The sequence below is a fragment of the Phyllobates terribilis genome, unplaced genomic scaffold (genome assembly GCF_046119375.1).
Source record: "Phyllobates terribilis strain yellow unplaced genomic scaffold, ASM4611937v1 Scaffold_8__6_contigs__length_399053987, whole genome shotgun sequence".
Taxonomy (NCBI): Eukaryota; Metazoa; Chordata; class Amphibia; order Anura; family Dendrobatidae; genus Phyllobates; species Phyllobates terribilis.
In genome coordinates this window covers 205046779-205069213 of record NW_027362768.1, presented here as the reverse complement: position 1 = coordinate 205069213, position 22435 = coordinate 205046779, and the positions used below count along the sequence as shown (strand labels likewise).

General features: G+C 63.5%; 1 protein-coding gene across 2 annotated transcripts in view; it reads left to right on the top strand.

The window, feature by feature from the left end:
- The first annotated feature begins 280 nt into the window (after positions 1-280).
- Positions 281-22435, top strand: part of PIK3R3 (phosphoinositide-3-kinase regulatory subunit 3) — a 49290-nt gene continuing 27135 nt past the window's right edge. Inside the window, exon 1 of one of the 2 annotated variants that reach the window (XM_073644047.1) lies at positions 281-1246. In XM_073644047.1, the coding sequence (XP_073500148.1) occupies positions 565-1246 (682 nt within the window). In that variant the 5' untranslated portion in view covers positions 281-564. The remainder of the gene's footprint in view (positions 1247-22435) is intronic. The other variant, XM_073644045.1, reaches the window with a different exon arrangement.

The following is a 22435-nucleotide window of genomic DNA, read 5'->3' as shown; positions in this document are numbered from 1 at the left end:
TTTGCCCCTCTTAGTAACTGCAACAGCCAATCAATGGCACCGCTTTTTCGCCAGGCCATTTGATTGGCTGTTATGGCGGAGGGGCGGTGTCGAGTCGTTCTCGTCTCCTCATCTCTCGCGTTCTCCGGCAGACAAAGAGCCCGAGCTCAGATACCGTTCCGCCCATGGATTCCTTTCAGCCAATAAGCGCCGCCCTGCCCTCCCCACCGCGCTTCTCCTGCAGCCAATCATAATTTCACGTCTATGCCCGCTGGCCCCGCCCCCTGCCTGTAACGGCTTTGGCTTGGGGCCAGTTTTCGGAACCTACCAAGTAGAGTCTTCTCCCCTATTGTTGCGGGGGCCCCTGTCCCCAGGCCCCAGGAGCGGTCATGTTTTTGGGGTCGTTTTGGCGATACCGGGACTCCTCGGAGGTTTTCCCTCCCCTTGTCTCGCTCTTTCCGGATGCTGTCGTGAACTCCGTGTTCAGTAGAGCTGTGTCCGGTGTGTCTCCGCCCGCCGCCCCCTGGTAGTGCAGTGGTGTCGTCCAGCAAGTTGCCGGTTGGCGCACGCTGCTCATATAATGTGATGAGCGGAGGAGAGAGGAGATGGGAGCGGGGCGGCAGCATGTACGGGAGCGAGCAGAGCCCCGGCAACCATCAGCGCTCCGGCAACCCGCAGCCCCCCGGCAACCCGCAGCCCCCCGGCAACCCGCAGCCCCCCGGCAACCATCAGCGCTCCGGCAACCATCAGAGCCCCGGCAACCATCAGAGCCCCGGCAACCATCAGCGCTCCGGCAACCATCAGAGCCCCGGTAACCATCAGCGCTCCGGCAACCATCAGAGCCCCGGCAACCATCAGCGCTCCGGCAACCATCAGAGCCCCGGCAACCATCAGCGCTCCGGCAACCATCAGAGCCCCGGCAACCATCAGAGTCCCGGCAACCATCAGAGCCCCGGCAACCATCAGCGCTCCGGCAACCATCAGAGCCCCGGCAACCATCAGAGCCCCGGCAACCATCAGAGCCCCGGCAACCATCAGAGCCCCGGCAACCATCAGCGCTCCGGCAACCATCAGAGCCCCGGCAACCATCAGAGCCCCGGCAACCATCAGAGCCCCGGCAACCATCAGAGCCCCGGCAACCATCAGCGCTCCGGCAACCATCAGAGCCCCTGCGCCCATCAGCGCTCCGGCAGCCCCGAGCTGCTCATCATGCCCTACTCCGCTGAGCTCATCTTCTACATCGAGATGGACCCGCCGCCCCCACCAGGTAACGGCCGCATCGTGAGCCCCCATAGAGGTGTCCCCGAAACGTGCCTGGTGCGACCCCGGATATATGCTGCCCCCCCCAGGATACAGTCCGAGTGCGACCCCCATATATATGCAGCCCCCCAGGACACAGTCCGAGTGCGACCCCCGGATGTATGCAGCCCCCCAGGACACAGTCCGAGTGCGACCCCCATATATATGCAGCCCCCCAGGACACAGTCCGAGTGCGACCCCCGGATGTATGCAGCCCCCCAGGATATGGTCTGAATGCGACCCCCGGATATATGCAGCCCCCCAGGGAACGGTCCGAGTGCGACTCCCGGATATATGCAGCCCCCCAGGATATGGCCTGAATGCGACCCCCCGGATATATGCAGCCCCCCAGGGAACAGTCCGAGTGCAGCCCCCCCCCAGGGAACGGCCGGAGTGTGACCCCGGATATATGTAGCCCCCCAGGATACGGACTGAATGCGACCTCTGGATATATGCAGCCCCCCAGGACACTGTCCGAGTGCGACCCTCGGATATATGCAGCCCCCCAAGACACGGTCCGAGTGCGACCCCCAAATATATGTAGCCCCCCAGGATACGGTCCGAGTGCGACCCCCGGATATATGCAGCCCCCCAGGGAACGGTCCGAGTGCGACCCTGGATATATGCAGCCCCCCCCAGGGAACGGTCCGAGTGCGACCCCGGATATATGCAGCCCCCCCCCCAGGGAACGGTCCGAGTGCGAACCCCGGATATATGTAGCCCCCCAGGATACGGACTGAATACGACCTCTGGATATATGCAGCCCCCCAGGGAACGGTCCGAGTGCAACCCCCATATATATGCAGCCCCCCAGGACACTGTCCGAGTGCGATCCTCGGATATATGCAGCCCCCCAAGACACGGTCCGAGTGCGACCCCTGGATATATGCCGCCCCCCAGGACACGGTCTGAGTGTGACCCCCATATATATGCAGCCCCCCAGGACACGGTCCGAGTGCGACCCCCGTATATATGCAGCCCCCCAGGACACTGTCCGAGTGCGACCCCCGGATATATGCAGCCCCCCAGGGAACGGTCCAAGTGCGACCCCCCCGGATATATGCAGACCCCCAGATATATGCAGCCTCCCAGGGAACGGTCCGAGTGCGACCCCCATATATATGCAGCCCCCCCCCAGGACACGGTCCGAGTGCGACCCCGGATATATGCAGCCCCCCCCCCCAGGGAACGGTCCGAGTGCGAACCCCGGATATATGTAGCCCACCAGGATACGGACTGAATGCGACCTCTGGATATATGCAGCCCCCCAGGGAACGGTCCGAGTGCAACCCCCATATATATGCAGCCCCCCAGGACACTGTCCGAGTGCGATCCTCGGATATATGCAGCCCCCCAAGACACGGTCCGAGTGCGACCCCTGGATATATGCCGCCCCCCAGGACACGGTCTGAGTGTGACCCCCATATATATGCAGCCCCCCAGGACACGGTCCGAGTGCGACCCCCGTATATATGCAGCCCCCCAGGACACTGTCCGAGTGCGACCCCCGGATATATGCAGCCCCCCAGGGAACGGTCCAAGTGCGACCCCCCGGATATATGCAGACCCCTGGATATATGCAGCCCCCCAGGACACGGTCCGAGTGCGACCCCTGGATATATGCAGCCCCCCAGGACACGGTCCGAGTGCAACCCCTGGACATATGCTGCCCCCCAGGACACGGTCCGAGTGCGACCCCTGGATATATGCAGCCCCCCAGGACACGGTCCGAGTGCGACCCCTGGATATATGCAGCCCCCCAGATATAATCCCCCTAGTATATGGTCTGATTGTGACTCCCCCCCCCCCCCCCCAGATAGAGCACCCCAGGATACGGTCCGAGTGTGACACCCCCGGAGAGAGCCCCCCAGGGAACAGTCCGAGTTCGACCCCTGGTTATATGCAGCCCCCCCCCAGGGAACCAGGACTGTGGAGTTGGAGCCCATTTTGGTGGAGTCGGTATAAAATGGAGCGACTCCGACTCCTATAATCTATAATAAATCGGGTGCAGTTGTTCAATGCAGTTTGTGGGGAATATTTTTTCATAAGAATTTGGGAAAGTTCTGAACTGTCCTATAAATGTCCGTCCTATTCCTGATCTCAGGGTCTGGACTTTACTGAGATGAATCTGTGCTGCAGTAAATTTATGAGCCGTGTATGAGGGGGTCGGGGCCGTGTATGAGGGGGTCGGATCCGTGTATGAGGGAGTCGGAGCCGTGTATGAGGGGGTCGGAGCCGTGTATGAGGGAGCCGGAGCCGTGTATGAGGGAGCCGGGGCCGTGTATGAGGGGGTCGGAGCCGTGTATGAGGGGGTCGGAGCCGTGTATGAGGGGGTCGGAGCCGTGTATGAGGGGGTCGGAGCCGTGTATGAGGGAGTCGGAGCCGTGTATGAGGGAGTCGTGGCCGTGTATGAGGGAGTCGTGGCCGTGTATGAGGGAGTCAGAGCCGTGTATGAGGGAGTCGGAGCCGTGTATGAGGGAGTCGGGGCCGTGTATGAGGGAGCCGGAGCCGTGTATGAGGGAGTCGGGGCCGTGTATGAGGGAGTCGTGGCCGTGTATGAGGGAGCCGTGTATGAGGGAGCCGGAGCCATGTATGAGGGAGTCGGGGCCGTGTATGAGGGAGTCGGGGCCGTGTATGAGGGAGCCGGAGCCGTGTATGAGGGGGCCGGGGCTGCGTATGATGGAGTTGTGGCCGCGTATGAGGGAGCCGGGGCCGCGTATGAGGGAGCCGGGGCCGCGTATGAGGGAGTCCCCAGTATTTAATCTCCAGGATATGGTCCGAGTGCGACACCCCCCCCCCCCAAGATATAAACCCCTCAGGATATAACCCCCCTAGGATGCAGCCCCCCAGAATACGGTACAAGTGTGATCCCCTGTATATAAACACTTCCCAGGATACGGTCTGAGCACGGCCCCCCCCCCCCCCAGATCCGGTCCGAGTTCAGCCCTTGGGATATAACTCCCCCAGGATGCAGTCCGAGTGCGGCCTCCAGGATGTAACCACCCCCAAGGATGCAGCCCCCCAGGATCCGGTCCGAGTGTGACCACCCACCCCGGATATTATTCCCCCAGGATACAGTCCGAGTGCTGCCTCTGGAAAATAACCCCCTCGAGATGCAGCCCCCCTTGATCCGGTCCGAGGACGATCCCAGGATATAAACCCCCTAGGGTGCGGTCCCCGGGATATAGCAATCCCCACAGGATGCAGCCCTTCCTGGATACAGTCTGAGCACGGCCCCCAGGATATATACCCCCCCCCCCCAGATCCCTCCGAGTGCGACCTACCGGATATAACCGAACCAGGATACGGTCCGAGTGCGGCCCCTGGATATAAACCCCCCCCAGGGTGCGGTCCGAGCAGGGCCTCCGGGATATAACCATCCCCTAGGATGTAGCCCCCAGGATACGGTCTAAGTGCGGATCTTGGGATTCGGATGGATAATGCCGGAGTGCAGCCCCTTAATTTTAAACCCCCTAGCATACGGTTCTGAGGTAAGCCCTCCAGGATAGAGCCAGAGTGCGGCCCCCTAAATATAAAGCCCTCCTCACCCAGATATGGTCCAAGTAAGGCCCCCAGAGTCCAAGGTCCGATTGTCACCTGAGAAGTCACTGGCTGCATTACGTAATGGAGGGAGCGCTGTCGGAGGGGGGGGGCTCTCAGCGGACTGAGGGGTCTCCCCGAGGTGCGGGGCCCCGTACAGTAATGATGTGCAGGACTGGGGGGCTCTCGGTAGGCGGAGGGGTCTCCCAAAGGTGTTGGGCCCCGTACAGTAATGATGTGCCGGACTGGGGAGCTCTCGGTGGGCGGAGGGATTTCCCCAGGGTGCGGGGCCCTGTACAGTAATGATGTGCAGGACTGGGTGGGCTCTCAGTGAACGGAGGGGTCTCCCCAGGGTGTGGGACCCCGTACAGTAATGATGTGCAGGACTGGGGGGCTCTCGGTGGACGGAGGGGTCTCCCCAAGGTGCGGGGTCCCGTTCAGTAATGATGTGCAGGACTATTTCTTTTCGCTGCATATCCGCCGTTATTCTCCGCTGTCTCGCATCCGTCCCTGGATATTGCTTCAGCGGTTGCTCGCGTCCGTCCCTGGATGTTGCTGCGGCGGGTGCTCGCGTCTGTCCCTGGATGTTGCTGTGGCGGTTGCTCGCGTCCGTCCCTGGATGTTGCTGTGGCGGTTGCTCGGGTCCGTCCCTGGATGTTGCTCCAGCGGTTGCTCGTGTCCGTCCCTGGCTGTTGCTGCGGCGGTTGCTCGCGTCCGTCCCTGGATGTTGCTGCGGCGGTTGCTCGCGTCCGTCCCTGGATGTTGCTGCGGCTTTTACTCGCGTCCGTCCCTGGATGTTGCTGCGGCGGTTTCTCGCGTCCGTCCCTGGATGTTGCTCGTGTCCGTCCCTGGATGTTGCTGCGGCGGGTGCTCGCGTCCGTCCCTGGATGTTGCTGTGGCGGTTGCTCGCGTCTGTCTCTGGATGTTGCTGCGACGGTTGCTCCCGTCTGTTCCTGGATGTTGCTGCGGCGGTTGCTCGCGTCCGTCCCTGGATGTTGCTGCGGCTGTTGCTCGCGTCCGTCCCTGGATGTTGCTGCGGCGGTTGCTCGCGTTCGTCCCTGGATGTTGCTGCGGCGGTTGCTCGCGTCCGTCCCTGGATGTTGCTGCGGTGGTTGCTTGCGTCCGTCCCTGGATGTTGCTGCGGCGGTTGCTCGCGTCCGTCCCTGGATGTTGCTGCGGCTTTTGCTCGCGTCCGTCCCTGGATGTTGCTCCGGCGGTTTCTCGCGTCCGTCCCTGGATGTTGCTCCGGCGGTTTCTCGCGTCCGTCCCTGGATGTTGCTCTCATCCGTCTCTGGATGTTGCTGCGGCGGTTGCTCGCGTCCGTCCCTGGATGTTTCTGCGGCGGTTGCTCGCTTCCGTCCCTGGATGTTTCTGCGGCGGTTGCTCGCGTCCGTCCCTGGATGTTGCAGCGGTGGTTGCTCTCGTCCGTCCCTGGATGTTGCTGCGGCAGTTGCTCGCTTCTGTCCCTGGATGTTGCTCGCGTCTGTCCCTGGATGTTGCTGCGGCTTTTGCTCGTGTCCGTCCCTGGATGTTGCTGCAGCGGTTTCTCGCGTCCGTCCCTGGATGTTGCTGCGGCGGTTGCTCGCGTCCGTCCCTGGATGTCGCTGCGGCGGTTGCTCGCGTCCGTCCCTGGATGTTGTTGCGGCGGTTGCTCGTGTCCGTCCCTGGACGTTGCAGCGGTGGTTGCTCTCATCCGTCCCTGGATGTTGTTGCGGCAGTTGCTCGCTTCTGTCCCTGGATGTTGCTCACGTCCATCCCTGGATGTTGCTGCGGCGGTTGCTCGCGTCCGTCCCTGGATATTGCTGCGGCGGTTGCTCGCTTCCGTCCCTGGATGTTGCTGCGGCGGTTGCTCGCTTCCGTCCCTGGATGTTGCTGCGGCTTTTGCTCGCGTCCGTCCCTGGATGTTGCTCCGGCAGTTTCTCGCGTCCGTCCCTGGATGTTGCTCTCGTCCGTCCCTGGATGTTGCTGCGGCGGTTGCTCGCGTCCGTCCCTGTATGTTGCTGTGGCGGTTGCTCGCTTCCGTCCCTGGATGTTTCTGCAGCGGTTGCTCGCGTCCGTCCCTGGATGTTGCAGCGGTGGTTGCTCTCGTCCGTCCCTGGATGTTGCTGCGGCAGTTGCTCGCTTCTGTCCCTGGATGTTGCTCGCATCCGTCCCTGGATGTTGCTGCGGCTTTTGCTCGCGTCCGTCCCTGGATGTTGCTGCGGCGGTTTCTCGCGTCCGTCCCTGGATGTTGCTGCGGCGGTTGCTCGCGTCCGTCCCTGGATGTTGCTGCGGCGGTTGCTCGCGTCCGTCCCTGGATGTTGTTGCGGCGGTTGCTCGTTTCCGTCCCTGGACGTTGCAGCGGTGGTTGCTCTCATCCGTCCCTGGATGTTGTTGCGGCAGTTGCTCGCTTCTGTCCCTGGATGTTGCTCGCGTCCATCCCTGGATGTTGCTGCGGCGGTTGCTCGCGTCCGTCCCTGGATGTTGCTGCGGCGGTTGCTCGCGTCCGTCCCTGGATGTTGCTGCGGCGGTTGCTCGCGTCCGTCCCTGGATGTTGCTGCGGCGGTTGCTCGCGTCCGTCCCTGGATGTTGCTGCGGCTTTTGCTCGCGTCCGTCCCTGGATGTTGCTGCGGCGGTTTCTCGCGTCCGTCCCTGGATGTTGCTCTCGTCCGTCCCTGGATGTTGCTGCGGCTTTTGCTCGTGTCCGTCCCTGGATGTTGCTGCAGCGGTTTCTCGCGTCCGTCCCTGGATGTTGCTGCGGCGGTTGCTCGCGTCCGTCCCTGGATGTTGCTGCGGCGGTTGCTCGCGTCCGTCCCTGGATGTTGTTGCGGCGGTTGCTCGTGTCCGTCCCTGGACGTTGCAGCGGTGGTTGCTCTCATCCGTCCCTGGATGTTGTTGCGGCAGTTGCTCGCTTCTGTCCCTGGATGTTGCTCGCGTCCATCCCTGGATGTTGCTGCGGCGGTTGCTCGCGTCCGTCCCTGGATGTTGCTGCGGCAGTTGCTCGCTTCTGTCCCTGGATGTTGCTCGCATCCGTCCCTGGATGTTGCTGCGGCTTTTGCTCGCGTCCATCCCTGGATGTTGCTGCGGCGGTTTCTCGCGTCCGTCCCTGGATGTTGCTGCGGCGGTTGCTTGCGTCCGTCCCTGCGTGTTGCGGCGGTTGCTCGCGTCCATCCCTGGATGTTGCTCGCGTCCGTCCCTGGATGTTGCTGCGGTGGTTGCTCTCATCCGTCCCTGGATGTTGTTGCGGCAGTTGCTCGCTTCTGTCCTTGGATGTTGCTCGCGTCCATCCCTGGATGTTGCTGCGGCGGTTGCTCGCGTCCGTTCCTGGATATTGCTGCGGCGGTTGCTCGCTTCCGTCCCTGGGTGTTGCTGCGGCGGTTGCTCGTGTCCGTTCCTGGATATTGTTGCGGCGGTTGCTCGCGTCCATCCCTGGATGTTGCTGCGGCGGTTGCTCGTGTCCGTCCCTGGGTGTTGCTGCGGCGGTTGCTCGCGTCCGTCCCTGGATGTTGCTGCGGTGGTTGCTCTCATCCGTCCCTGGATGTTGTTGCGGCAGTTGCTCGCTTCTGTCCTTGGATGTTGCTCGCGTCCATCCCTGGATGTTGCTGCGGCGGTTGCTCGCGTCCGTTCCTGGATATTGCTGCGGCGGTTGCTCGCTTCCGTCCCTGGATGTTGCTGCGGCGGTTGCTCGTGTCCGTCCCTGGGTGTTGCTGCGGCGGTTGCTCGTGTCCGTTCCTGGATATTGTTGCGGCGGTTGCTCGCGTCCATCCCTGGATGTTGCTGCGGCGGTTGCTCGTGTCCGTCCCTGGGTGTTGCTGCGGCGGTTGCTCGCGTCCGTCCCTGGATGTTGCTGCGGCGGTTGCTCGCGTCCGTCCCTGGATGTTGCTGCGGTGGTTGCTCGCGTCCGTCCCTGGATGTTGCTGTGGCGGCTGCTCGCGTCCGTCCCTGGATGTTGCTGCGGCGGCTGCTCGTGTCCGTCCCTGGGTGTTGCTGCGGCGGTTGCTCGCGTCCGTCCCTGGATGTTGTTGCGGCAGTTGCTCGATTCTGTCCCTGGATGTTGCTCGCGTCCATCCCTGGATGTTGCTGCGGCGGTTGCTCGCGTCCGTTCCTGGATATTGCTGCGGCGGTTGCTCGCTTCCGTCCCTGGATGTTGCTGCGGCGGTTGCTCGTGTCCATCCCTGGGTGTTGCTGCGGCGGTTTCTCGCGTCCGTTCCTGGATGTTGTTGCGGCGGTTGCTCGTGTCCGTCCCTGGACGTTGCAGCGGTGGTTGCTCTCATCCGTCCCTGGATGTTGTTGCGGCAGTTGCTCGCTTCTGTCCCTGGATGTTGCTCGCGTCCATCCCTGGATGTTGCTTTGGCGGTTGCTCGCGTCCGTCCCTGGATATTGCTGCGGCGGTTGCTCGCTTCCGTCCCTGGATGTTGCTGCGGCGGTTGCTCGCGTCCGTCCCTGGATGTTGCTGCGGCGGTTGCTCGCGTCCGTCCCTGGATGTTGCTGCGGCGGTTGCTCGCGTCCGTCCCTGGATGTTGCTGCGGCTTTTGCTCGCGTCCGTCCCTGGATGTTGCTGCGGCGGTTTCTCGCGTCCGTCCCTGGATGTTGCTCTCGTCCGTCCCTGGATGTTGCTGCGGCGGTTGCTCGCGTCCGTCCCTGGATGTTGCTGCGGCGGTTGCTCGCTTCCGTCCCTGGATGTTTCTGCGGCGGTTGCTCGCGTCCGTCCCTGGATGTTGCAGCGGTGGTTGCTCTCGTCCGTCCCTGGATGTTGCTGCGGCAGTTGCTCGCTTCTGTCCCTGGATGTTGCTCGCGTCCGTCCATGGATGTTGCTGCGGCTTTTGCTCGCGTCCGTCCCTGGATGTTGCTGCGGCGGTTTCTCGCGTCCGTCCCTGGATGTTGCTGCGGCGGTTGCTCGCGTCCGTCCCTGGATGTTGCTGCGGCGGTTGCTCGCGTCCGTCCCTGGATGTTGCTGCGGCGGTTGCTCGCGTCCGTAGCTGGATGTTGCTGCGGCGGTTGCTCGTGTCCATCCCTGGATGTTGCAGCGGTGGTTGCTCTCATCCGTCCCTGGATGTCGTTGCGGCAGTTGCTCGCTTCTGTCCCTGGATGTTGCTCGCGTCCGTCCCTGGATATTGCTGCGGCGGTTGCTCGCTTCCGTCCCTGGATGTTGCTGCGGCGGATGCTCGCGTCCGTCCCTGGATGTTGCTGCGGCGTTTGCCTCGCGTCCGTCCCTGGATGTTGCTGCGGCGGTTGCTCGCGTCTGTCCCTGGATGTTGCTGCGGCGGTTGCTCTCCTCTGTCCCTGGGTGTTGCTGCGGCGGTTGCTCGCGTCCGTCCCTGGATGTTGCTGCGGCGGATGCTCGCGTCTGTCCCTGGATGTTGCTGCGGCAGTTGCTCGCGTCTGTCCTTGGATGTTCCTGCGGCGGTTGCTCGCGTCCGTCCCTGGATGTTGCTGCGGCGGTTGCTCTCGTCCGTCCCTGGATGTTGCTGCGGCGGTTGCTTGCGTCCGTCCCTGCGTGTTGCGGCGGTTGCTCGCGTCCATCCCTGGATGTTGCTCGCGTCCATCCCTGGATGTTGCTGCGGTGGTTGCTCTCATCCGTCCCTGGATGTTGTTGCGGCAGTTGCTCGCTTCTGTCCTTGGATGTTGCTCGCGTCCATCCCTGGATGTTGCTGCGGCGGTTGCTCGCGTCTGTTCCTGGATATTGCTGCGGCGGTTGCTCGCTTCCGTCCCTGGATGTTGCTGCGGCGGTTGCTCGTGTCCGTCCCTGGGTGTTGCTGCGGCGGTTGCTCGTGTCCGTTCCTGGATATTGTTGCGGCGGTTGCTCGCGTCCATCCCTGGATGTTGCTGCGGCGGTTGCTCGTGTCCGTCCCTGGGTGTTGCTGCGGCGGTTGCTCGCGTCCGTCCCTGGATGTTGCTGCGGCGGTTGCTCGCGTCCGTCCCTGGATGTTGCTGCGGTGGTTGCTCGCGTCCGTCCCTGGATGTTGCTGTGGCGGCTGCTCGCGTCCGTCCCTGGATGTTGCTGCGGCGGCTGCTCGTGTCCGTCCCTGGGTGTTGCTGCGGCGGTTGCTCGCGTCCGTCCCTGGATGTTGTTGCGGCAGTTGCTCGCTTCTGTCCCTGGATGTTGCTCGCGTCCATCCCTGGATGTTGCTGCGGCGGTTGCTCGCGTCCGTTCCTGGATATTGCTGCGGCGGTTGCTCGCTTCCGTCCCTGGATGTTGCTGCGGCGGTTGCTCGTGTCCGTCCCTGGGTGTTGCTGCGGCGGTTTCTCGCGTCCGTTCCTGGATGTTGTTGCGGCGGTTGCTCGTGTCCGTCCCTGGACGTTGCAGCGGTGGTTGCTCTCATCCGTCCCTGGATGTTGTTGCGGCAGTTGCTCGCTTCTGTCCCTGGATGTTGCTCGCGTCCATCCCTGGATGTTGCTTTGGCGGTTGCTCGCGTCCGTCCCTGGATATTGCTGCGGCGGTTGCTCGCTTCCGTCCCTGGATGTTGCTGCGGCGGTTGCTCGCGTCCGTCCCTGGATGTTGCTGCGGCGGTTGCTCGCGTCCGTCCCTGGATGTTGCTGCGGCGGTTGCTCGCGTCCGTCCCTGGATGTTGCTGCGGCTTTTGCTTGCGTCCGTCCCTGGATGTTGATGCGGCGGTTTCTCGCGTCCGTCCCTGGATGTTGCTCTCGTCCGTCCCTGGATGTTGCTGCGGCGGTTGCTCGCGTCCGTCCCTGGATGTTGCTGCGGCGGTTGCTCGCTTCCGTCCCTGGATGTTTCTGCGGCGGTTGCTCGCGTCCGTCCCTGGATGTTGCAGCGGTGGTTGCTCTCGTCCGTCCCTGGATGTTGCTGCGGCAGTTGCTCGCTTCTGTCCCTGGATGTTGCTCGCGTCCGTCCCTGGATGTTGCTGCGGCTTTTGCTCGCGTCCGTCCCTGGATGTTGCTGCGGCGGTTTCTCGCGTCCGTCCCTGGATGTTGCTGCGGCGGTTGCTCGCGTCCGTCCCTGGATGTTGCTGCGGCGGTTGCTCGCGTCCGTCCCTGGATATTGCTGCGGCTTTTGCTCGCGTCCGTCCCTGGATGTTGCTGCGGCGGTTTCTCGCGTCCGTCCCTGGATGTTGCTCTCGTCCGTCCCTGGATGTTGCTGCGGCTTTTGCTCGTGTCCGTCCCTGGATGTTGCTGCAGCGGTTTCTCGCGTCCGTCCCTGGATGTTGCTGCGGCGGTTGCTCGCGTCCGTCCCTGGATGTTGCTGCGGCGGTTGCTCGCGTCCGTCCCTGGATGTTGCTGCGGCTTTTGCTCGCGTCCGTCCCTGGATGTTGCTGCGGCGGTTTCTCGCGTCCGTCCCTGGATGTTGCTCTCGTCCGTCCCTGGATGTTGCTGCGGCTTTTGCTCGTGTCCGTCCCTGGATGTTGCTGCAGCGGTTTCTCGCGTCCGTCCCTGGATGTTGCTGCGGCGGTTGCTCGCGTCCGTCCCTGGATGTTGCTGCGGCGGTTGCTCGCGTCCGTCCCTGGATGTTGTTGCGGCGGTTGCTCGTGTCCGTCCCTGGACGTTGCAGCGGTGGTTGCTCTCATCCGTCCCTGGATGTTGTTGCGGCAGTTGCTCGCTTCTGTCCCTGGATGTTGCTCGCGTCCATCCCTGGATGTTGCTGCGGCGGTTGCTCGCGTCCGTCCCTGGATGTTGCTGCGGCAGTTGCTCGCTTCTGTCCCTGGATGTTGCTCGCATCCGTCCCTGGATATTGCTGCGGCTTTTGCTCGCGTCCATCCCTGGATGTTGCTGCGGCGGTTTCTCGCGTCCGTCCCTGGATGTTGCTGCGGCGGTTGCTTGCGTCCGTCCCTGCGTGTTGCGGCGGTTGCTCGCGTCCATCCCTGGATGTTGCTCGCGTCCGTCCCTGGATGTTGCTGCGGTGGTTGCTCTCATCCGTCCCTGGATGTTGTTGCGGCAGTTGCTCGCTTCTGTCCTTGGATGTTGCTCGCGTCCATCCCTGGATGTTGCTGCGGCGGTTGCTCGCGTCCGTTCCTGGATATTGCTGCGGCGGTTGCTCGCTTCCGTCCCTGGGTGTTGCTGCGGCGGTTGCTCGTGTCCGTTCCTGGATATTGTTGCGGCGGTTGCTCGCGTCCATCCCTGGATGTTGCTGCGGCGGTTGCTCGTGTCCGTCCCTGGGTGTTGCTGCGGCGGTTGCTCGCGTCCGTCCCTGGATGTTGCTGCGGTGGTTGCTCTCATCCGTCCCTGGATGTTGTTGCGGCAGTTGCTCGCTTCTGTCCTTGGATGTTGCTCGCGTCCATCCCTGGATGTTGCTGCGGCGGTTGCTCGCGTCCGTTCCTGGATATTGCTGCGGCGGTTGCTCGCTTCCGTCCCTGGATGTTGCTGCGGCGGTTGCTCGTGTCCGTCCCTGGGTGTTGCTGCGGCGGTTGCTCGTGTCCGTTCCTGGATATTGTTGCGGCGGTTGCTCGCGTCCATCCCTGGATGTTGCTGCGGCGGTTGCTCGTGTCCGTCCCTGGGTGTTGCTGCGGCGGTTGCTCGCGTCCGTCCCTGGATGTTGCTGCGGCGGTTGCTCGCGTCCGTCCCTGGATGTTGCTGCGGTGGTTGCTCGCGTCCGTCCCTGGATGTTGCTGTGGCGGCTGCTCGCGTCCGTCCCTGGATGTTGCTGCGGCGGCTGCTCGTGTCCGTCCCTGGGTGTTGCTGCGGCGGTTGCTCGCGTCCGTCCCTGGATGTTGTTGCGGCAGTTGCTCGATTCTGTCCCTGGATGTTGCTCGCGTCCATCCCTGGATGTTGCTGCGGCGGTTGCTCGCGTCCGTTCCTGGATATTGCTGCGGCGGTTGCTCGCTTCCGTCCCTGGATGTTGCTGCGGCGGTTGCTCGTGTCCGTCCCTGGGTGTTGCTGCGGCGGTTTCTCGCGTCCGTTCCTGGATGTTGTTGCGGCGGTTGCTCGTGTCCGTCCCTGGACGTTGCAGCGGTGGTTGCTCTCATCCGTCCCTGGATGTTGTTGCGGCAGTTGCTCGCTTCTGTCCCTGGATGTTGCTCGCGTCCATCCCTGGATGTTGCTTTGGCGGTTGCTCGCGTCCGTCCCTGGATATTGCTGCGGCGGTTGCTCGCTTCCGTCCCTGGATGTTGCTGCGGCGGTTGCTCGCGTCCGTCCCTGGATGTTGCTGCGGCGGTTGCTCGCGTCCGTCCCTGGATGTTGCTGCGGCGGTTGCTCGCGTCCGTCCCTGGATGTTGCTGCGGCTTTTGCTCGCGTCCGTCCCTGGATGTTGCTGCGGCGGTTTCTCGCGTCCGTCCCTGGATGTTGCTCTCGTCCGTCCCTGGATGTTGCTGCGGCGGTTGCTCGCGTCCGTCCCTGGATGTTGCTGCGGCGGTTGCTCGCTTCCGTCCCTGGATGTTTCTGCGGCGGTTGCTCGCGTCCGTCCCTGGATGTTGCAGCGGTGGTTGCTCTCGTCCGTCCCTGGATGTTGCTGCGGCAGTTGCTCGCTTCTGTCCCTGGATGTTGCTCGCGTCCGTCCATGGATGTTGCTGCGGCTTTTGCTCGCGTCCGTCCCTGGATGTTGCTGCGGCGGTTTCTCGCGTCCGTCCCTGGATGTTGCTGCGGCGGTTGCTCGCGTCCGTCCCTGGATGTTGCTGCGGCGGTTGCTCGCGTCCGTCCCTGGATGTTGCTGCGGCGGTTGCTCGCGTCCGTAGCTGGATGTTGCTGCGGCGGTTGCTCGTGTCCATCCCTGGATGTTGCAGCGGTGGTTGCTCTCATCCGTCCCTGGATGTCGTTGCGGCAGTTGCTCGCTTCTGTCCCTGGATGTTGCTCGCGTCCGTCCCTGGATATTGCTGCGGCGGTTGCTCGCTTCCGTCCCTGGATGTTGCTGCGGCGGATGCTCGCGTCCGTCCCTGGATGTTGCTGCGGCGTTTGCCTCGCGTCCGTCCCTGGATGTTGCTGCGGCGGTTGCTCGCGTCTGTCCCTGGATGTTGCTGCGGCGGTTGCTCTCCTCTGTCCCTGGGTGTTGCTGCGGCGGTTGCTCGCGTCCGTCCCTGGATGTTGCTGCGGCGGATGCTCGCGTCTGTCCCTGGATGTTGCTGCGGCAGTTGCTCGCGTCTGTCCTTGGATGTTCCTGCGGCGGTTGCTCGCGTCCGTCCCTGGATGTTGCTGCGGCGGTTGCTCTCGTCCGTCCCTGGATGTTGCTGCGGCGGTTGCTTGCGTCCGTCCCTGCGTGTTGCGGCGGTTGCTCGCGTCCATCCCTGGATGTTGCTCGCGTCCATCCCTGGATGTTGCTGCGGTGGTTGCTCTCATCCGTCCCTGGATGTTGTTGCGGCAGTTGCTCGCTTCTGTCCTTGGATGTTGCTCGCGTCCATCCCTGGATGTTGCTGCGGCGGTTGCTCGCGTCCGTTCCTGGATATTGCTGCGGCGGTTGCTCGCTTCCGTCCCTGGATGTTGCTGCGGCGGTTGCTCGTGTCCGTCCCTGGGTGTTGCTGCGGCGGTTGCTCGTGTCCGTTCCTGGATATTGTTGCGGCGGTTGCTCGCGTCCATCCCTGGATGTTGCTGCGGCGGTTGCTCGTGTCCGTCCCTGGGTGTTGCTGCGGCGGTTGCTCGCGTCCGTCCCTGGATGTTGCTGCGGCGGTTGCTCGCGTCCGTCCCTGGATGTTGCTGCGGTGGTTGCTCTCGTCCGTCCCTGGATGTTGCTGTGGCGGCTGCTCGTGTCCGTCCCTGGATGTTGCTGCGGCGGCTGCTCGTGTCCGTCCCTGGGTGTTGCTGCGGCGGTTGCTCGCGTCCGTCCCTGGATGTTGTTGCGGCAGTTGCTCGCTTCTGTCCCTGGATGTTGCTCGCGTCCATCCCTGGATGTTGCTGCGGCGGTTGCTCGCGTCCGTTCCTGGATATTGCTGCGGCGGTTGCTCGCTTCCGTCCCTGGATGTTGCTGCGGCGGTTGCTCGTGTCCGTCCCTGGGTGTTGCTGCGGCGGTTTCTCGCGTCCGTTCCTGGATGTTGTTGCGGCGGTTGCTCGTGTCCGTCCCTGGACGTTGCAGCGGTGGTTGCTCTCATCCGTCCCTGGATGTTGTTGCGGCAGTTGCTCGCTTCTGTCCCTGGATGTTGCTCGCGTCCATCCCTGGATGTTGCTTTGGCGGTTGCTCGCGTCCGTCCCTGGATATTGCTGCGGCGGTTGCTCGCTTCCGTCCCTGGATGTTGCTGCGGCGGTTGCTCGCGTCCGTCCCTGGATGTTGCTGCGGCGGTTGCTCGCGTCCGTCCCTGGATGTTGCTGCGGCGGTTGCTCGCGTCCGTCCCTGGATGTTGCTGCGGCTTTTGCTCGCGTCCGTCCCTGGATGTTGATGCGGCGGTTTCTCGCGTCCGTCCCTGGATGTTGCTCTCGTCCGTCCCTGGATGTTGCTGCGGCGGTTGCTCGCGTCCGTCCCTGGATGTTGCTGCGGCGGTTGCTCGCTTCCGTCCCTGGATGTTTCTGCGGCGGTTGCTCGCGTCCGTCCCTGGATGTTGCAGCGGTGGTTGCTCTCGTCCGTCCCTGGATGTTGCTGCGGCAGTTGCTCGCTTCTGTCCCTGGATGTTGCTCGCGTCCGTCCCTGGATGTTGCTGCGGCTTTTGCTCGCGTCCGTCCCTGGATGTTGCTGCGGCGGTTTCTCGCGTCCGTCCCTGGATGTTGCTGCGGCGGTTGCTCGCGTCCGTCCCTGGATGTTGCTGCGGCGGTTGCTCGCGTCCGTCCCTGGATGTTGCTGCGGCGGTTGCTCGCGTCCGTAGCTGGATGTTGCTGCGGCGGTTGCTCGTGTCCATCCCTGGATGTTGCTGCGGTGGTTGCTCTCATCCGTCCCTGGATGTCGTTGCGGCAGTTGCTCGCTTCTGTCCCTGGATGTTGCTCGCGTCCGTCCCTGGATATTGCTGCGGCGGTTGCTCGCTTCCGTCCCTGGATGTTGCTGCGGCGGATGCTCGCGTCCGTCCCTGGCTGTTGCTGCGGCGGTTGCCTCGCGTCCGTCCCTGGATGTTGCTGCGGCGGTTGCTCGCGTCTGTCCCTGGATGTTGCGGCGGTTGCTCTCCTCTGTCCCTGGGTGTTGCTGCGGCGGTTGCTCGCGTCCGTCCCTGGATGTTGCTGCGGCGGATGCTCGCGTCTGTCCCTGGATGTTGCTGCGGCAGTTGCTCGCGTCTGTCCTTGGATGTTCCTGCGGCGGTTGCTCGCGTCCGTCCCTGGATGTTGCTGCGGCGGTTGCTCTCGTCCGTCCCTGGATGTTGCTGCGGCGGTTGCTTGCGTCCGTCCCTGGGTGTTGCGGCGGTTGCTCGCGTCCATCCCTGGATGTTGCTCGCGTCCGTCCCTGGATGTTGCTGCGGTGGTTGCTCTCATCCGTCCCTGAATGTTGTTGCGGCAGTTGCTCGCTTCTGTCCTTGGATGTTGCTCGCGTCCATCCCTGGATGTTGCTGCGGCGGTTGCTCGCGTCCGTTCCTGGATATTGCTGCGGCGGTTGCTCGCTTCCGTCCCTGGATGTTGCTGCGGCGGTTGCTCGTGTCCGTCCCTGGGTGTTGCTGCGGCGGTTGCTCGTGTCCGTTCCTGGATATTGTTGCGGCGGTTGCTCGCGTCCATCCCTGGATGTTGCTGCGGCGGTTGCTCGTGTCCGTCCCTGGGTGTTGCTGCGGCGGTTGCTCGCGTCCGTCCCTGGATGTTGCTGCGGCGGTTGCTCGCGTCCGTCCCTGGATGTTGCTGCGGTGGTTGCTCGCGTCCGTCCCTGGATGTTGCTGTGGCGGCTGCTCGCTTCCGTCCCTGGATGTTGCTGCGGCGGTTGCTCGTGTCCGTCCCTGGGTGTTGCTGCGGCGGTTGATCGTGTCCGTTCCTGGATATTGTTGCGGCGGTTGCTCGCGTCCATCCCTGGATGTTGCTGCGGCGGCTACTCGTGTCCGTCCCTGGGTGTTGCTGCGGCGGTTGCTCGCGTCCGTCCCTGGATGTTGTTGCGGCAGTTGCTCGCTTCTGTCCCTGGATGTTGCTCGCATCCATCCCTGGATGTTGCTGCGGCGGTTGCTCGCGTCCGTTCCTGGATATTGCTGCGGCGGTTGCTCGCTTCCGTCCCTGGATGTTGCTGCGGCGGTTGCTCGTGTCCGTCCCTGGGTGTTGCTGCTGCGGTTGCTCGCGTCCGTTCCTGGATATTGCTGCGGCGGTTGCTCGCGTCCATCCCTGGATGTTGCTGCGGCGGTTGCTCGTGTCCGTCCCTGGGTGTTGCTGCGTCGGTTGCTCGCGTCCGTCCCTGGATGTTGCTGCGGCGGTTGCTCGTGTCCGTCCCTGGATGTTGCTGCGGCGGTTGCTCGCGTCCGTCCCTGGATGTTGCTGCGGCGGTTGCTCGTGTCCGTCCCTGGATGTTGCTGCGGTGGTTGCTTCCCTTTTGGCTTTGTCCTCGCCGCCGCTCGGTGCCTGATGCTTTTGTTCTGTTTCTTTGTGGTTACGTCATCGTAACTGAATTAACTCCGTATCTGCCACTTACTGACTGAGAAGTTGCTGCTTTGTCTTCAAAGTTTTCTGGTCGGAGTGACTCCCCCTGGTGGAGCTGTCCCTTTTGATCGTTTTTCCTCTGGGAGTTGTAGTCCCCTGCGTAATTCTTGTGTGATGCAAATGCCCCCCGGTGCCATCCAAAGCCTTGGCGGTCTGTGAATATTCTATGCATGTTGGGGGCCAGTGGGATATGGCTGTGTAGAGGATGCCTGGCTGTGGGTGGCTATGGGGCTGTATGGAGGTTCTGCCCACTGTGCCAACCTGTCTGTAGAGTCCGTGCCCATTGTATCAGGTTTTAAGGGCAGCCAACTATATGACGGCATATCCAGCATCTGTGGCTATTGTGTGAGGCTTGGAGGGTTGTTTCTGGTGCCTGTATATCTTATGCTATGTAAGTTGTTTTCTCCAGAGCCGGTCTGGGCCTTGTGGTGCAGCTTCCTGGTCAGTGTGCCATCTCATCGCTGTGCCCGGAGCCTGAGCCGGTTTGGGCCTTGTGGTGCAGCTTCCCGGTCAGTGTGCCATCTCATTGCTGTGTCCGGGGGCTGAGCCGGTCTGGACCTTGTGGTGCAGCTTCCCGGTCAGTGTGTCATCTCATCGCTTTGTCCGGGGCCTGAGCCGGTCTGGGCCTTGTGGTGCAGCTTCCCGGTCAGTGTGCCATCTCATTGCTGTGTCTGGGGGCCTGAGCCAGTCTGGGCCCTGTGGTGCAGTTTCCCAGTCAGTGTGCCATCTCATTGCTGTGTCTGGGGGCCTGAGCCAGTCTGGGCCCTGTGGTGCAGTTTCCCGGTCAGTGTGCCATCTCATCGCTGTGTCTGGGGGCTGAGCCGATCTCGGCCTTGTGCTGCAGTTTCCCAGTCAGTGTGTCATCTCATCGCTGTGTCTGGGGGCTGAGCCGATCTGGGCCTTGTGGTGCAGTGTCCCGCTCAGTGTGCCATTTCATCACTGTGTCTGGGGGCTGAGCCGGTCTGGGCCTTGTGCTGCAGTTTCCCAGTCAGTGTGTCATCTCATCGCTGTGTCTGGGGGCTGAGCCGGTCTGGGCCTTGTGCTGCAGTTTCCCAGTCAGTGTGCCATCTCATCGCTGTGTCTGGGGGCTGAGCCGGTCTGGGCCTTGTGCTGCCGTTTCCCAGTCAGTGTGTCATCTCATCGCTGTGTCTGGGCCTTGTGCTGCAGTTTCCCAGTCAGTGTGTCATCTCATCGCTGTGTCTGGGGGCTGAGGCGGTCTTGGTCTTGTGCTGCAGTTTCCCAGTCAATGTGTCATCTCATCGCTGTGTCTGGGGGCTGAGCCGGTCTGGGCCTTGTGCTGCAGTTTCCCAGTCAGTGTGTCATCTCATCGCTGTGTCTGGGGGCTGAGCCGGTCTGGGCCTTGTGCTGCAGTTTCCCAGTCAGTGTGTCATCTCATCGCTGTGTCTGGGGGCTGAGCCGGTCTGGGCCTTGTGCTGCAGTTTCCCAGTCAGTGTGTCATCTCATCGCTGTGTCTGGGGGCTGAGCCGGTCTGGGCCTTGTGCTGCCGTTTCCCAGTCAGTGTGTCATCTCATCGCTGTGTCTGGGGGCTGAGCCGGTCTGGGCCTTGTGCTGCCATTTCCCAGTCAGTGTGTCATCTCATCGCTGTGTCTGGGGGCTGAGCCGGTCTGGGCCTTGTGCTGCAGTTTCCCAGTCAGTGTGTCATCTCATCGCTGTGTCTGGGGGCTGAGCCGGTCTGGGCCTTGTGCTGCAGTTTCCCAGTCAGTGTGTCATCTCATCGCTGTGTCTGGGGGCTGAGCCGGTCTGGGCCTTGTGCTTCAGTTTCCCAGTCAGTGTGTCATCTCATCGCTGTGTCTGGGGGCTGAGCCGGTCTGGGCCTTGTGCTGCCGTTTGCCAGTCAGTGTGTCATCTCATCGCTGTGTCTGGGGGCTGAGCCGATCTGGGCCTTGTGCTTCAGTTTCCCAGTCAGTGTGCCATCTCATCGCTGTGTCTGGGGGCTGAGCCGGTCTGGGCCTTGTTGTGCAGCTTCCCAGTCAGTGTGCCATCTCATCGCTGTGTTTGGGGGCTGAGCCGATCTGGGCCTTGTGCTTCAGTTTCCCAGTCAGTGTGCCATCTCATCGCTGTGTCTGGGGGCTGAGCCGGTCTGGGCCTTGTTGTGCAGCTTCCCAGTCAGTGTGCCATCTCATCGCTGTGTTTGGGGGCTGAGCCGATCTGGGCCTTGTGCTTCAGTTTCCCAGTCAGTGTGCCATCTCATCGCTGTGTCTGGGGGCTGAGCCGGTCTGGGCCTTGTTGTGCAGCTTCCCAGTCAGTGTGCCATCTCATCGCTGTGTCTGGGGGCTGAGCCGGTCTGGGCCTTGTTGTGCAGCTTCCCAGTCAGTGTGCCATCTCATCGCTGTGTCTGGGGGCTGAGCCGGTCTGGGCCTTGTTGTGCAGCTTCCCAGTCAGTGTGCCATCTCATCACTGTGTTTGGGGGCTGAGCCGATCTGGGCCTTGTGCTTCAGTTTCCCAGTCAGTGTGCCATCTCATCGCTGTGTCTGGGGGCTGAGCCGGTCTGGGCCTTGTGCTGCAGTTTCCCAGTCAGTGTGTCATCTCATCGCTGTGTCTGGGGGCTGAGCCGGTCTGGGCCTTGTGCTGCAGTTTCCCAGTCAGTGTGTCATCTCATCGCTGTGTCTGGGGGCTGAGCCGGTCTGGGCCTTGTGCTGCAGTTTCCCGGTCAGTGTGTCATCTCATCGCTGTGTCTGGGGGCTGAGCCGGTCTGGGCCTTGTGCTGCCGTTTCCTCTGGGCTTTGCCATTTTGACCTTTTCCCGAGTATGTTCTGTTACTGGGGATGGTGTCCGGCTCCTCGCTCCTCCTCCCTGTGTTCACATAATGTCCCTGCAGGTCTAATTCCCACGGCTCCGGTGAGCGCGGCTCCATACTCGCCCACGGCTCCGGTGAGCGCGGCTCCATACTCGCCCACGGCTCGGACTACCTGCTGCTTCCCCCACTTCATGCAGCTGGACGTCACGGACGTACGATCCGTCTGCCGGCCTCTGATTGGCTGCCGCCCTGTCTCCATTCACAGATTACTTTTTGCCAACGGTGTGTGATTTGGGATTTAGAAGAGGAATCAGGTTGGATGTGAGCGGAGGAGGGGGAGGATTAGGGTTACTAGGGAGCAAGTTACAGAGGCCGCTTTCCGAGCATTGGGACATGTTCAGCCGAATCTGGAGCGGCACATTACAGCCGCGCCGCCCCGTAAATGCTTCCCGGGTGTTTTATTGTTGGGGGATGTTAATGCTTCTTGTATGGCCGCTTGTAGCACAGCAAGGTGCAGTGCGAGAGCGTCGGCCCGGGGCCAGAGCTGTGCGAGAGCGTCGCCCGGGGCCAGAGCTGCGCGAGAGCGTCGCCCGGGGCCAGAGCTGCGCGAGAGCGTCGCCCGGGGCCAGAGCTGCGCGAGAGCGTCGCCCGGGGCCAGAGCGGTGCGAGAGCGTCGCCCGGGGCCTGAGCGGTGCGAAAGCGTCGGCCCGGGGCCAGAGCGGCGCGAGAGCGTCGGCCCGGGGCCAGAGCGGCGCGAGAGCGTCGGCCCGGGGCCAGAGCGGCGCGAGAGCGTCGGCCCGGGGCCAGAGCTGCGCGAGAGCGTCGCCCGGGGCCAGAGCTGCGCGAGAGCGTCGCCCGGGGCCAGAGCTGCGCGAGAGCGTCGCCCGGGGCCAGAGCTGCGCGAGAGCGTCGCCCGGGGCCAGAGCTGCGCGAGAGCGTCGCCCGGGGCCAGAGCTGCGCGAGAGCGTCGCCCGGGCCCAGAGCTGCGCGAGAGCGTCGCCCGGGGCCAGAGCTGCGCGAGAGCGTCGCCCGGGGCCAGAGCTGCGCGAGAGCGTCGCCCGGGGCCAGAGCTGCGCGAGAGCGTCGCCCGGGGCCAGAGCTGCGCGAGAGCGTCGCCCGGGGCCAGAGCTGCGCGAGAGCGTCGCCCGGGGCCAGAGCTGCGCGAGAGCGTCGCCCGGGGCCAGAGCTGCGCGAGAGCGTCGCCCGGGGCCAGAGCTGCGCGAGAGCGTCGCCCGGGGCCAGAGCGGCGCGAGAGCGTCGCCCGGGGCCTGAGCGGCGCGAGAGCGTCGGCCCGGGGCCAGAGCGGCGCGAGAGCGTCGGCCCGGGGCCAGAGCGGCGCGAGAGCGTCGGCCCGGGGCCAGAGCGGCGCGAGAGCGTCGGCCCGGGGCCAGAGCGGCGCGAGAGCGTCGGCCCGGGGCCAGAGCGGCGCGAGAGCGTCGGCCCGGGGCCAGAGCTGCACGAGAGCGTCGCCCGGGGCCA